Source organism: Eubalaena glacialis, chromosome 3, assembly GCF_028564815.1.
Source record: "Eubalaena glacialis isolate mEubGla1 chromosome 3, mEubGla1.1.hap2.+ XY, whole genome shotgun sequence".
Classification (NCBI taxonomy): Eukaryota; Metazoa; Chordata; class Mammalia; order Artiodactyla; family Balaenidae; genus Eubalaena; species Eubalaena glacialis.
Window position 1 is genome coordinate 121015238 of NC_083718.1, and position 12868 is coordinate 121028105.

At 41.2% G+C, this 12868-nt stretch overlaps 1 protein-coding gene across 1 annotated transcript in view; it reads left to right on the forward strand.

Annotated features, from left to right (window-relative positions):
- LOC133087154 (uricase) overlaps positions 1–9428 on the forward strand; it is a 32794-nt gene extending 23366 nt beyond the window's left edge. The window contains exons 8-9 of the mRNA XM_061183934.1: positions 864–947; positions 9354–9428. Of these exons, the coding sequence (XP_061039917.1) occupies positions 864–947; positions 9354–9428 (159 nt within the window). The remainder of the gene's footprint in view (positions 1–863; positions 948–9353) is intronic.
- Positions 9429–12868: the final 3440 nt, after the last annotated feature.

Here is a 12868-nt window from a genome sequence, read left to right on the forward strand (position 1 = left end):
GGCAACAAACACTTCAGGAGCCCATGCTTCCCCTTCTAGACAATTCTCTGGATGTTTACATCCCAGAAGGTCCTGCCCAAATAACCCCGAGACTACTTCCAGAACCTGTGCAAGCCTGTTCCCCAGATCTATCCCCTAAAGTGCAAGTCATGCCATCAGTGTACCCTTAAGCCTGAGAGTGAGAAAAGGGGCAGATGTTTGCTAGAGGTATGAATGGGACTTGACATGCAAGCTGGGGTATCCACCCACATGAGTCCAAGAGAGAAGATGGGATGGCCAGGGCTGAGGGCTGGCTCTTCCCATGCTGCCAGGTCCTGGCATGGTGCTGCAAGGAATCAGAGAATTTTAAATTCGATCCTGACCTTCCAGATTGTGATGAAGGAATATTTGTCAAGTTAGAGGGATAGAATATATTTCACTTGAAAGTACTTTAGCTTGATTCATAATTTTTAAATCTTTAAACATCTGGTATGGGGACATCCAATTATACTCTTACTCCAGGGCCTGCAAATGTTAGGGACAAGCCTCTAGAGGAGGGAATGGATGGAGGGGGAATTTAAGAGGTTGACGAGCCCGCACCAGGAGGCCAGTTGGATGCTGCAGATGTCCCAGGTTTCTGACCCAAGGAGATTTTACTTTTCTGAGAAATGGATTTCATACACAGAGAGAAGAGTGGGTCCATCATTTAATAATAGTACTAGCAGGAGAGAACAGTGTCAAGCAGTAAAGGAACATCAAAGGAACATCTCAGAGACAGGTAGAATCTGAGTAATGAGCTAGTGGGTAGTTGGGGGTTGGGGGGAAGGAGTAACAGAGACAGATTCACAGTTTCCCCGTGTAATGCATATTGTTGTGGATTTCAGATAGAAGCTATGGAAATCAGCCTGCCAAACATTCACTACTTTAACATAGACATGTCCAAAATGGGACTGATCAACAGGGAAGAGGTAAGAGAACTTTAAACGTATTTAAAGCACATTTCCCCCACCCACTCTTTACCCCTCTTTATAAACTTGGGATGATACTATCCCCTGTCACAACTCCTAACAGCTGTTGCTTTTGGAATATTTATAGTCGCCACTGTTTAGAGCCCTCTTAGACTCTGGCCTTTCACTATCTGAGGCTGGAGTATGCTAGAACTGGATGAATACTTATAAAGGAAGGTTGGAAGTTGCACAGAGTAAAAGACAAAGAAAGAACAGAGTGTGCCCAAGGAAATAGCTTTGAGATCTACTTCTCCAAAAATTGCCACAGAAGGTCACAGCTCCATTATTCTTCTATCATGAAGAAATGAGGAGAATAAAAAAAGATTCTATTTTCATTTTCTTCTATCATCTCTAACTTTTAAGCAGTCAATTTAAGTGGAATACAATATACACACAAAAAAATGAAGATATTTGTGTTTCTAGTTGCAATTACAGCAGGCAAGATGAGGAAGTTTTTTTTTTTTTTTTTTAGAAATTTCATGTAATGTCTGAAACATTTATATTAACATATTTCCATACAAATAACCCAAAGAAAGTTTAGTATTAGTTGTTTTGTTTGTTTGTACTGCAGGTTCTTATCAGTCATCAATTTTATATACATCACTGTATACATGTCAATCCCAATCGCCCTATTCAGCACACCACCATCCCCACCCCACCGCAGTTTTCCCCCCTTGGTGTCCATACGTCTGTTCTCTACATCTGTGTCTCAACTTCTGCCCTGCAAACCGGTTCATCTGTACCATTTTTCTAGGTTCCACATACATGTGTTAATATATGATATTTGTTTTTCTCTTTCTGACTTACTTCACTCTGTATGACAGCCTCTAGATCCATCCACGTCTCAACAAATGACTCAATTTCGTTCCTTTTAATGTCTGAGTAATATTCCATTGTATATATGTACCACTTCTTCTTTATCCATTCGTCTGTCGATGGGCATTTAGGTTGCTTCCATGACCTGGCTATTGTAAATAGTGCTGCAATGAACATTGGGGTGCATATGTCTTTTTGAATTACGGTTTTCTCTGGGTATATGCCCAGTAGTGGGATTGCTGGATCATATGGTAATTCTATTTTTAGTTTTTTAAGGAACCTCCATACTGTTCTCCATAGTGGCTGTATCAATTTACATTCCCACCAACAGTGCAAGAGGGTTCCCTTTTCTCCACACCCTCTCCAGCATTTGTTGCTTGTAGATTTTCTGATGATGCCCATTCTAACTGGTGTGAGGTGATACCTCATTGTAGTTTTGATTTGCATTTCTCTAATAATTAGTGATGTTGAGCAGCTTTTCATGTGCTTCTTGGCCATCTGTATATCTTCTTTGGAGAAATGTCTATTTAGGTCTTCTGCCCATTTTTGGATTGGGTTGTTTGTTTCTTTAATATTGAGCTGAATGAGCTCTTTATATATTTTGGAGATTAATCCTTTGTCCGTTGATTCGTTTGCAAATATTTTCTCCCATTCTGAGGGTAGTCTTTTCGTCTTGTTTATGGTTTCCTTTGCTGTGCAAAAGCTTTGAAGTTTCAGTAGGTCCCATTTCTTTATTTTTGTTTTTATTTCCATTACTCTAGGAGGTGGATCAAAAAAGATCTTGCTGTGATTTATGTCAAAGAGTGTTCTTCCTATGTTTTCCTCTAAGAGTTTTATAGTGTCCAGTCTTACATTTAGGTCTCTAATCCATTTTGAGTTTATTTTTGTGTATGGTGTTAGGGAGTACTCTAATTTCATTCTTTTACATGTAGCTGTCCAGTTTTCCCAGCACCACTTATTGAAGAGACTGTCTTTTCTCCATTGTATATCTTTGCCTCCTTTGTCATAGATAAGTTGACCATAGGTGCGTGGGTTTATCTCTGGGCTTTCTATCTTGTTCCCTTGATCTATGTTTCTATTTCTGTGCCAGTACCATATTGTCTTGATTACTGTAGGTTTGTAGTATAGTCTGAAGTCAGGGAGTCTGATTCCTCCAGCTCCGTTTTTTTCCCTCAAGACTGCTTTGGCTATTCAGGGTCTTTTGTGTCTCCATACAAATTTTAAGATGATTTGTTCTAGTTCCGTAAAAAGTGCCATTGGTAATTTGATAGGGATTGCATTGAATCTGTAGATTGCTTTGGGTAGTATAGTCATTTTCACAATGTTGATTCTTCCAATCCAAGAACATGGCATATCTCTCCATCTGTTGGTATCATCTTTAATTTCTTTCATCAGTGTCTTATAGTTTTCTGCATACAGGTCTTTTGTCTCCCTAGGTAGGTTTATTCCTAGGTATTTTATTCTTTTTGTTGCAATGGTAAATGAGAGTGTTTCCATAATTTCTCTTTCAGATTTTTCATCATTAGTGTATAGGAATGCAAGAGATTTCTGTGCATTAATTTTGTATCCTGCTACTTTACCAAATTCATTAATTAGCTCTAGTAGTTTTCTGGTGGCATTTTTAGGATTCTCTATGTATAGTATCATGTCATCTGCAAACAGTGACAGTTTTACTTCTTCTTTTCCAATTTGTATTCCTTTTATTTCTTTTTCTTCTCTGATTGCCGTGGCTAGGACTTCTAGAACTATGTTGAATAATAGTGGTGAGAGTGGACATCCTTGTCTCGTTCCTGATCTTAGAGGAAATGCTTTCAGTTTTTCACCGTTAAGAATGATGTTTGTTGTATATCGCCTTTATTATGCTGAGGTAGGTTCCCTCTATGCCCACTTTCTGGAGAGTTTTTATCATAAGTGGGTGTTGAATTTTGTCAAAAGCTTTTTCTGCATCTATTGAGATGATCATATGGTTTTTCTTCTTCAATTTGTTAATATGGTGTATCACATTGATTGATTTGCATATATTGAAGAATCCTTGCATCCCTGGGATAAATCCCACTTGATCGTGGTGTATGATCCTTTTAATGTGTTGTTGGGTTCTGTTTGCTAGTATTTTGTTAAGGATTTTTGCATCTATATTCATCAGTGATATTGGTCTGTAATTTTCTTTTTTTGTAGTATCTTTGTCTGGTTTTGGTATCAGGGTGATGGTGGCCTCATAAAATGAGTCTGGGAGTATTCCTTCCTCTGCAATTTTTTGTAAGAGTTTGAGAAGGATGGGTGTTAGCTCTTCTCTAAATGTTTGATAGAATTCACCTGTGAAGCCATCTGGTCCTGGACTTTTGTTTGTTGGAAGATTTTTAATCACAGTTTCAATTTCATTACTTGTGATTGGTCTGTTCATATTTTCTATTTCTTCCTGGTTCAGTCTTGGAAGGTTATACCTTTCTAAGAATTTGTCCATTTCTTCCAGGTTTTCCATTTTATTGGCATATCATTGCTTGTAGTAGTCTCTTAGGATGCTTTGTATTTCTGTGGTGTCTGTTGTAACTTCTCCTTTTTCATTTTTAATTTTATTGATTTGAGTCCTCTCCCTCATTTTCTTGATGAGTCTGGCTAATGGCTTATCAATTTTGTTTATCTTCCGAAAGAACCAGCTTTTAGTTTTATTGATCTTTGCTATTGTTTTCTTTGTTTCTATTTCATTTATTTCTGCTCTGATCTTTATGATTTCTTTCCTTCTGCTAACTTTGGGTTTTGTTTGTTCTTCTTTCTCTAGTTCCTTTAGGTGTAGGGTTAGATTATTTATTTGAGATTTTTCTTGTTTCTTGAGGTAGGCTTGTATAGCTATAAACTTCCCTCTTAGAACTGCTTTTGCTGCATCCCATAGGTTTTGGATTGTCGTGTTTTCATTGTCATTTGTCTCTAGGTATTTTTTTATTTCCTCTTTGATTTCTTCAGTGATCTCTTGGTTATTTAGTAACGTATTGTTTAGCCACCATGTGTTTGTGTTTTTTACGTTTTTGTCCCTGTAATTCATTTCTAATCTCATAGCGTTGTGGTCAGAAAAGATGCTTGATATGATTTCAATTTTCTTAAATTTACTGAGGCTTGATTTGTGACCCAGGATGTGACCTATCCTGGAGAATGTTCCGTGCGCACTTGAGAAGAAAGTGTAATCTGCTGTTTTTGGATGGAATGTCCTATAAATATCAATTTAATCTATCTGGTCTATTGTGTCATTTAAAGCTTCTGTTTCCTTATTAATTTTCTGTTTGGATGATCTGTCGATTGGTGCAAGTGAGGTGTTAAAGTCCCCCACTATTATTGTGTTACTGTCGATTTCCTCTTTTATAGCTGTTAGCAGGTGCCTTATGTATTGAGGTGCTCCTACGTTGGGTGCATATATATTTATAATGGTTATATCTTCTTCTTGGATTGATCCCTTGATCATTATGTAGTGTTCTTCTTTGTCTCTTGTAACATTCTTTATTTTAAACTCTACTTTATCTGATATGAGTATTGCTACTCCAGCTTTCTTTTGATTTCCATTTGCATGGAATATCTTTTTCCATCACCTCACTTTCAGTCTGAATGTGTCCCTAGGTCTGAAGTGGGTTTCTTGTAGACAGCATATATATGGGTCTTGTTTTTGAATCCATTCAGCAATACTGTGTCTTTTGGTTGGAGCATTTAATCCATTCATGTTTAAGGTAATTATAGATATGTATGTTCCTATTACCATTTTCTTAATTGTTATGGGTTTGTTTTTGTAGGTCCTTTTCTTCTCTTGTGTTTCCCACTTAGAGAAGTTCCTTTAGCATTTGTTGTAGAGCTGGTTTGGTGGTGCTGAATTCTCTTAGCTTTTGCTTGTCTGTAAAGCTTTTGATTCCTCTACCGAGTCTGAATGAGATTATTGCTGGGTAGAGTAATCTTGGTTGTAGGTTCTTCCCTTTCATCACTTTAAATATGTCATGCCACTCGCTTCTGGCTTGTAGAGTTTCTGCTGAGAAATCAGCTGTTAACCTTATGGGAGTTCCCTTGTATGTTATTTGTCGTTTTTCCCTTGCTGCTTTCAATAATTTTTCTTTGTCTTTAATTTTGGCCAATTTGATTACTATGTGTCTCGGCATGTTTCTCCTTGGGTTTATCCTGTATGGGACTCTCTGTGCTTCCTGGACTTGGGTGGCTATTTCCTTCCCATGTTAGGGAAGTTTTCAACTATAATCTTTTCAAATATTTTCTCTGGTCCTTTCTCTCTCTCTTCTCCTTCTGGGACCCCTATAATGCGAATGTTGTTGCGTTTAATGTTGTCCTAGAGGTCTCTTAGGCTGTCTTCATTTCTTTTCATTCTTTTTTCTTTAGTCTGTTCCACACCAGTGAATTCCACCATTCTGTCTTCCAGGTCACTTATCCGTTCTTCTGCCTCAGTTATTCTGCTATTGATACCTTCTAGTGTAGTTTTCATTTCAGTTATTGTATTGTTCATCTTTGTTTGTTTGTTCTTTAATTCTACTAGGTCTTTGTTAAACATTTCTTGCATATTCTCAATCTTTGCCTCCATTTTCAATCCGAGGTCCTGGATCATCTTCACTATCATTATTTTGAATTCTTTTTCTGGAAGGTTACCTATCTCCACTTCACTTAGTTGTTTTTCTGGGGTTTTATCTTGTTCCTTCATCTGGTATATAGCCCTCTGCCTTTTCATCTTGTCTATCTTTCTGTGAATGTGGTTTTTGTTCCACAGGCTGCAGGATTGTAGTTTTTCTTGCCTCTGCTCTCTGCCCTCTGGTGGTTGAGGCTATCTAAGAGGCTTGATGGGAGGCTCTGGTGGTGGGTAGAGCTGACTGTTGCTGTGGTTGGCAGAGGTCAGTAAAACTTTAATCCACTTGACTGTTGATGGGTGGGGCTGGGTTCCCTCCCTGTTGGTTGTTTTGCCTGAGGCAACCCAACACTGGAGCCTACCTGGGCTCTTTGGTGGGGCTAATGACAGACTCTGGGAGGGCTCACGCCAAGGAGTACTTCCCAGAACTTCTGATGCCAGTGTCCTTGTCCCCATGGTGAAACAGAGCCACCCCTGCCTCTGCAGGAGACCTTCCAACACTAGCAGGTAGGTCTGGTTCAGTCTCCCCCGGGGTCACTGCTCCTTCCCTTGGGTCCCGTTGCACACACTACTTTGTGTGTGCCCTCCAAGAGTGGGGTCTCTGTTTCCCCCAGTCCTGTCAAAGTCCTGCAATCAATTCCCACTAGGCTTCAAAGTCTGATTCTCTAGGAATTCCTCCTCCCGTTGCCGGACCCCCAGGTTGGGAAGCCTGACCTGGGGCTCAGAACCTTCTCACTCCAGTGGGTGGACTTCTGTGGTATAAGTGTTCGCCAGTCTGTGAGTCACCCACCCAACAGTTATGGGATTTGATTTTACTGTTATTGCGCCCCTCCTACCGTCTCACTGTGGCTTCTCCTTTGTCTTTGGATGTGAGGTATCTTTTTTGGTGATTTCCAGTGTCTTCCTGTCAATGATTGTCTAGCAGCTAGTTTGGAAGTTCATTTTTTGAAAGGAAACCTTGCCTTGAAAAAAGCACTTACCCTGACTTGTTTTTAGCCATGCAAAAGGTTAAGCCAAGTCAGTGTGTCTGACTAGCCAGCCTGAAGTCCCAACAGGTAGCCTGCTGTGGTCAGTCCTGGGAGATCAGAACTGTTCCTTCCCCACTTGGACCACTCTCAGAATGGCAGGTTTTCTCTATTTGATCCATCTTCCCATGGGCTTCTAGAATGCTAAAAAAACACCATTCTATTGGATGCTTTTAGTGTGTAGGGGGAGTGAGATAGGAAGGGACCATCTATTACCATGGCCCTGCTGCTCATAGCCTTTGGTGGATAAAGGCCAATGAAGGGAGTCCAAAAGGTCCTACATTCTGGGCCTGCTGATCCAGGAGCCTTATTAGTCACAGCCCCTCTGGCCAGGTACCTTGTTTCTGTTCTGCAAATTATGTTGATGGCTCCATCAGGCTCTGTACCACTACAGCTGTAGCTGGAGGCTGGGGAGCAGTGCTGGGTAAGTAAGGTCATGCTCGGGTGCCAGGTGTAGCTGGTATCGGGCCCTGAGTTAAAGAGGAGTGCAATCTTGATCCCACTCGCTGTCCATTCAGCTGAAAGGAGAGGCAGCACTATTTACTTCAGAGGAAGGAGAGGACGTAGTTTCCCAGAATGCCATTAATTAGAATGTAAAGACTTTTTTGACTGATTACTTTTTTTTTTTTTTTTACCACTATACATTTCCAGAACTTTTTTTTTTTCCTGCATTGGGTCTTCATTGCTGCACGCGGGCTTTCTCTAGTTGCGGTGAGCGGGTTTCTCATTGCAGTGGCTTCTCTTGTTGCTGAGCACGGGCTCTAGGCACGCCGGCTTCAGTAATTGCAGCATGGGGCCCTAGAGCACGTGGGCTTCAGTAGTTGTGGTGCGTGGGCTCAGTAGTTGTGACTCGCGGGCTCTAGAGAGCAGGCTCAGTAGTTGTGGCGCACGGGCTTAGTCGCTCTGTAGCATGTGGGATCTTCCCAGACCAGGGCTTGAACCCGTGTCCCCTGCTTTGGCAGGTGGATTCTTAACCACTGCCCCACCAGGGAAGTCCCGACTGATTACCTTCTAAAGGGCAGGAAAGGGACCTGGCCATGTTCAACAAAGGTGAAACCAATGGGCCCCAAACAGAGAAAGGGTCAGGCATCATGACTAGAGCAGTGCTTAGCTCAGGAGCCCCGATGGAGAGAGGAGGGTCTCCCAGGGCCCCCTGATGCCTCGGGCCTGCAGTGATCCTAGCTCGAAGGTGTGCCAGCAGACTGAGGCCACAGTGTCTTTTGCTCAAGAAGTCAGACACGAAGCTTGCTCTGGAGACCTGGAGGCAGGAAGGCCCGAGTCCCTTTGGGCCAGGCCTCCACATAAAGGCACCCGAGTGGCTGAACAAGCTGTCCCCATGTCTGTGTCTGCTCTCTGGGGACGGCCGGAGCCACTCCCGGGCCCTCACTCAGCAGGTGTGTACATAGTGAGGGCAACATATGAGAAGCCCTCAGTGAGTCAGGACACACTGAGAACAGCAGAGAAGTGACAAATGACAGGATGGGAAGACAGAAGAACTGTAAATGCACAGCTGTCTGGAGCCATTTAGCATTAGGCTAAGAGCCCTGAGGACCTCAAATGTTCCTGAGGGCACGGCAGTATTTAGCATTGGACAATGATTGGTGTTCAGAGCAAGTCATCAAGCAAAGGCCAAATTATGTTCACCACACTCTGTTTAAAAAGCAGGGATATGTAATGCATTTGAGAAACATTTATATCCTGATGATTAAAATTTTTCAAAAAACTCTTTAATTTCCTGGAAAATCGCCTCATGTCTCAACTATTGCCGGAAAAGTTAGGTATTGCCTTGCTTCAAGTAACTACTGTAGGGCCTATACATTTTCCTGTTTAGCAAGTTGTTTTTTGTTGTTGATTTCATATTGATTTGTAGAAAAAAGGGTAGGTCTGTTTTAATGCCTCTGAATTTACCATGTGGTTTTTCTACAGGTCTTGCTACCATTAGACAATCCATATGGCAGAATTACTGGTACAGTCAAGAGGAAGCTGACTTCAAAGCTGTAACATTGTGGCCAGCAGTGGGAGTCCATTCTCAGTTGAGGCATTCCTTAAGCCACTTGTGATGCTGGAAATCATAGTGTGTAGCCATGCAAAATTTCAACCTAGTATGTTGATTTATAGCGTTCATTTTGCGCCTACATGAAAGAATTCTTCTACACCTAGCTCAGCAAAGTGTTTCAGAATTAGTAATTATAACATGCTTTGTGGACACAGTTTACTTCACAAATGCTGAGCAGTATTAGAATAATCATAAATCAATATTTCATTTCAGTGGTCTTGTTCCTTCCTATCTCAGAGAAGCTTTAGAATCCATTCATTAAGAAGATAATCATGAATCAATGGAGGTGTGATACCAGTTAATTTTGTGCACAAATTTAAGAAGTCAGCATTGTTTTCATCCTACTGATGCTAAAACTTGCTCCTTGGTAACACAGAAAATTTAATGATAATATCATATTTTGAAAAATATCACCATTGTGACTTCAATTAGACTAAATACTTGAGTTCTTAAGAATGCTCTAGCATATGTATCATTGGGAGTATATTTCCACTCTAAAAGTACTTTTGTAATCTTAATGTATTGGTTTTATGACTTTTACAACCCTTAAAGAATATTTAGTATACACTGAGGCACTGAAGAAAAGTGTAAATGGTTTTTCTTTGAATAATGCATCACTTTGACACAAAGAGCCACATTTAATAAGTGGTAAGTCAATACCCAGGTGGTTGAATATACATATAGAAAGACTAGAGACTATATTTATGACAATATCAGCAATGATGATTTCTGGATGGTGGGATTATGAGTGATTTTTATTTTTTTTGTCATGTGATTTTCTGAATCTTCCAGATATGAACATTTATTACTTTTATAATCAGGGAAATAAATTTAACTGATGATTTAAAGATGTATGCAGATTTGAGTGGTGGTTATCTTTGTATCAGTTAACTAACACTACTGTTGTATATATACCATAAAGCTTCATAAACTATAATTTTAGCAATCCATGACAAAAACTTGTGTACATGAACATTCTAGATAACCTTCCTCCATTTAAAAATCTCTATTTATTTAAACTTTTTGTCTCCATTTTTAATAAATACTTACCTAAGAGTACTTAGTATTATTTGATAATTCTGCATTCACCTTTATGATACTACTACTTAAGGCAGTATGGTGCCGTGTTTGATTGCACAAACTCGTTTAAATCCTGGCCCCATCTCTTACTAGCTCTATGACAAGATTCCTCATCTGTAAAATGGAGATGAAAATAGAACCTACCTCACAGGTTTTTTTGAGGATTAAATGAATTAATGTTTGTAAAGAGCAATGGTAGTATTTATGACTGACACATAGAAATTTCTGTGTTTGTTAAATGAAAAATCCTGCCTTCTTTTCATTTGTTGTTAGACCTACATGGAAAGTCATCATTGGACTTCATGGGTGAGATGAGAGATGGGAAGTCTGAGAGCAGCAAACCGTAGAAGGTGCCTCAGGCCATTCTCGAGCTGCTGCCTACTTGCAAAGAACATGAGATAAGAAGGATGAAGTAATGTGATAAGGAATGTTTTGTGCTATATTGACTACTCATGTTACAAAATGTGCTTCTGCATCATGTAACTTGCATGGCCAAATGGCTAGTACATTTTATTCCTCTGCTGATTTGATAATTCTCTGCAAAGAGGAATTTAGAATCTAACATGATTTTTCCTAACAAAAAAACAAAAAACTTAATTAGGCCCTTTTTACTCGATATTTTTTGGTCATATAAATTTTAGAAACACTGTATTTGTTTCAAAGAAGAAGAGCATAATTCTTAGAAATTGTGGCTTATTTTATACATATATGCATTTTGCTTCTCCTGAGTTCTTAAAACGTTTATTGTAATGAGTTGCAAATGAGCTATTGGAAATTATATCCTAGGTGTGTGGCAGGAAAGCCTGTAGTCTGTGGAAATTTCAAGGACCAGGTTACTGTTTTGTGAAGGATGTTGTATGGTCAGGCCACTCAAGATGGCTGTTCTCTTGCTCTCTGTGTGTCCCCTGCTCTACCAGTCCCTGCTTCACTCACATGACTATCCAATCCTCTGAATCATAGGGCTTAATCAGTAACTGCCTATGTGCTTGCCCCCTGCCCCAGCTGCTGGTTTCCCTGGTAACTGATGAGCCAACCTGACGTCAATTCCCCCTATAAATGGTACCCTTCTCCTCCCCCAAGTAGCGAGGGTTGCTGCCATGTTCTGTCTGCCATCTGCCAGACACGGTAGGGTGTTGCTCCAGGACCCTTTGTTTTGGACGTGTAAGATCTCCTGTCCAATAAGCCACTGATGTCTCTGTCTCTGTCGCTGGGCTCTTTCTTTGGTCTCAAACCTGGGCAACAAGGCTTGCAGTCCTGCTGGTGCAGCCCAACAATTGGCGAGTCAGCCAAGAGGCCAAGGCGACTCCTGTGAGCACCAAGATGTCAGGAACTAAGGACTGGGAATGGAAAGTTGAGGGGGTACCCCGGAGGTGGCTGTCCACTAGCATGTGGGGTCCTGTGGCAGCTGAGCACCATGTCTTTCTCTCCGATTATATTGAGGATATTCCATTAACCTTAGAGTCTTTTTCCAGTTTAAAAGTAGCAGCCCTGTGCCTGTGGCTCATCTGACTGCATGGGGGTGGCTGGTGAATACAGACAAAACACAAGGACCTGGATTATCTGTCAAATACTTGGGTGTTATCTGGTCGGGTAAGACAAACATAGCCCCAGCCCACCACCCCTAAACAATAAGCCATTGACACAGGCTTTAGGGATATTAACTCAGGGACAGGCTTGTGAAATGGACGTGGTCAGTTACCTGGAAGGGTTTGGTTGGGGCCTGTGGTAACAGCAAAATAGAGTGCCCTTGGACTTCTGGCCCCAGCTCTGGAAGGGGGCAGAGCCAGGATACAGTGTGATGGAACAGCAGCCATATGCAACCTACAGTGCCTTACAACAGGTGGGAGACATTACAAAAGGCCTACCAAAGTCATCAAGCCACAAGAAGAACCACTGTTAAGAGTCTAGAACAACTGTGCACTACATACAGGACACCCATAGACATCAATAGTGACCAAGGAACCCACTTTACTGGCCATGAAGTTCAGAAATGGGCTGATACAAACACCATGCACTGGCGTTTCCACCTGCCTTAAGACCCCACCGCTGCCGGGCTAATCGAAAGGAGGAATGGGCGACTTCAACAACAATTGAGGCTCCCAACACATGGACACACCCCAGGAGCAATCGTCCCAGTGCCTACGCCATGTCAACCCGGAGGCAACTATTCCACATCATCCAAGTTCAACTGTTGACCGTGGAAGGACCACCACCAGCTATTGGTCAGGATAGTAACTTGCTTCTGCCCTGGACACAGGATCTATGCCCAGGGGAAGCCACTACGGAAAGGCCCTGGCACTGGCAG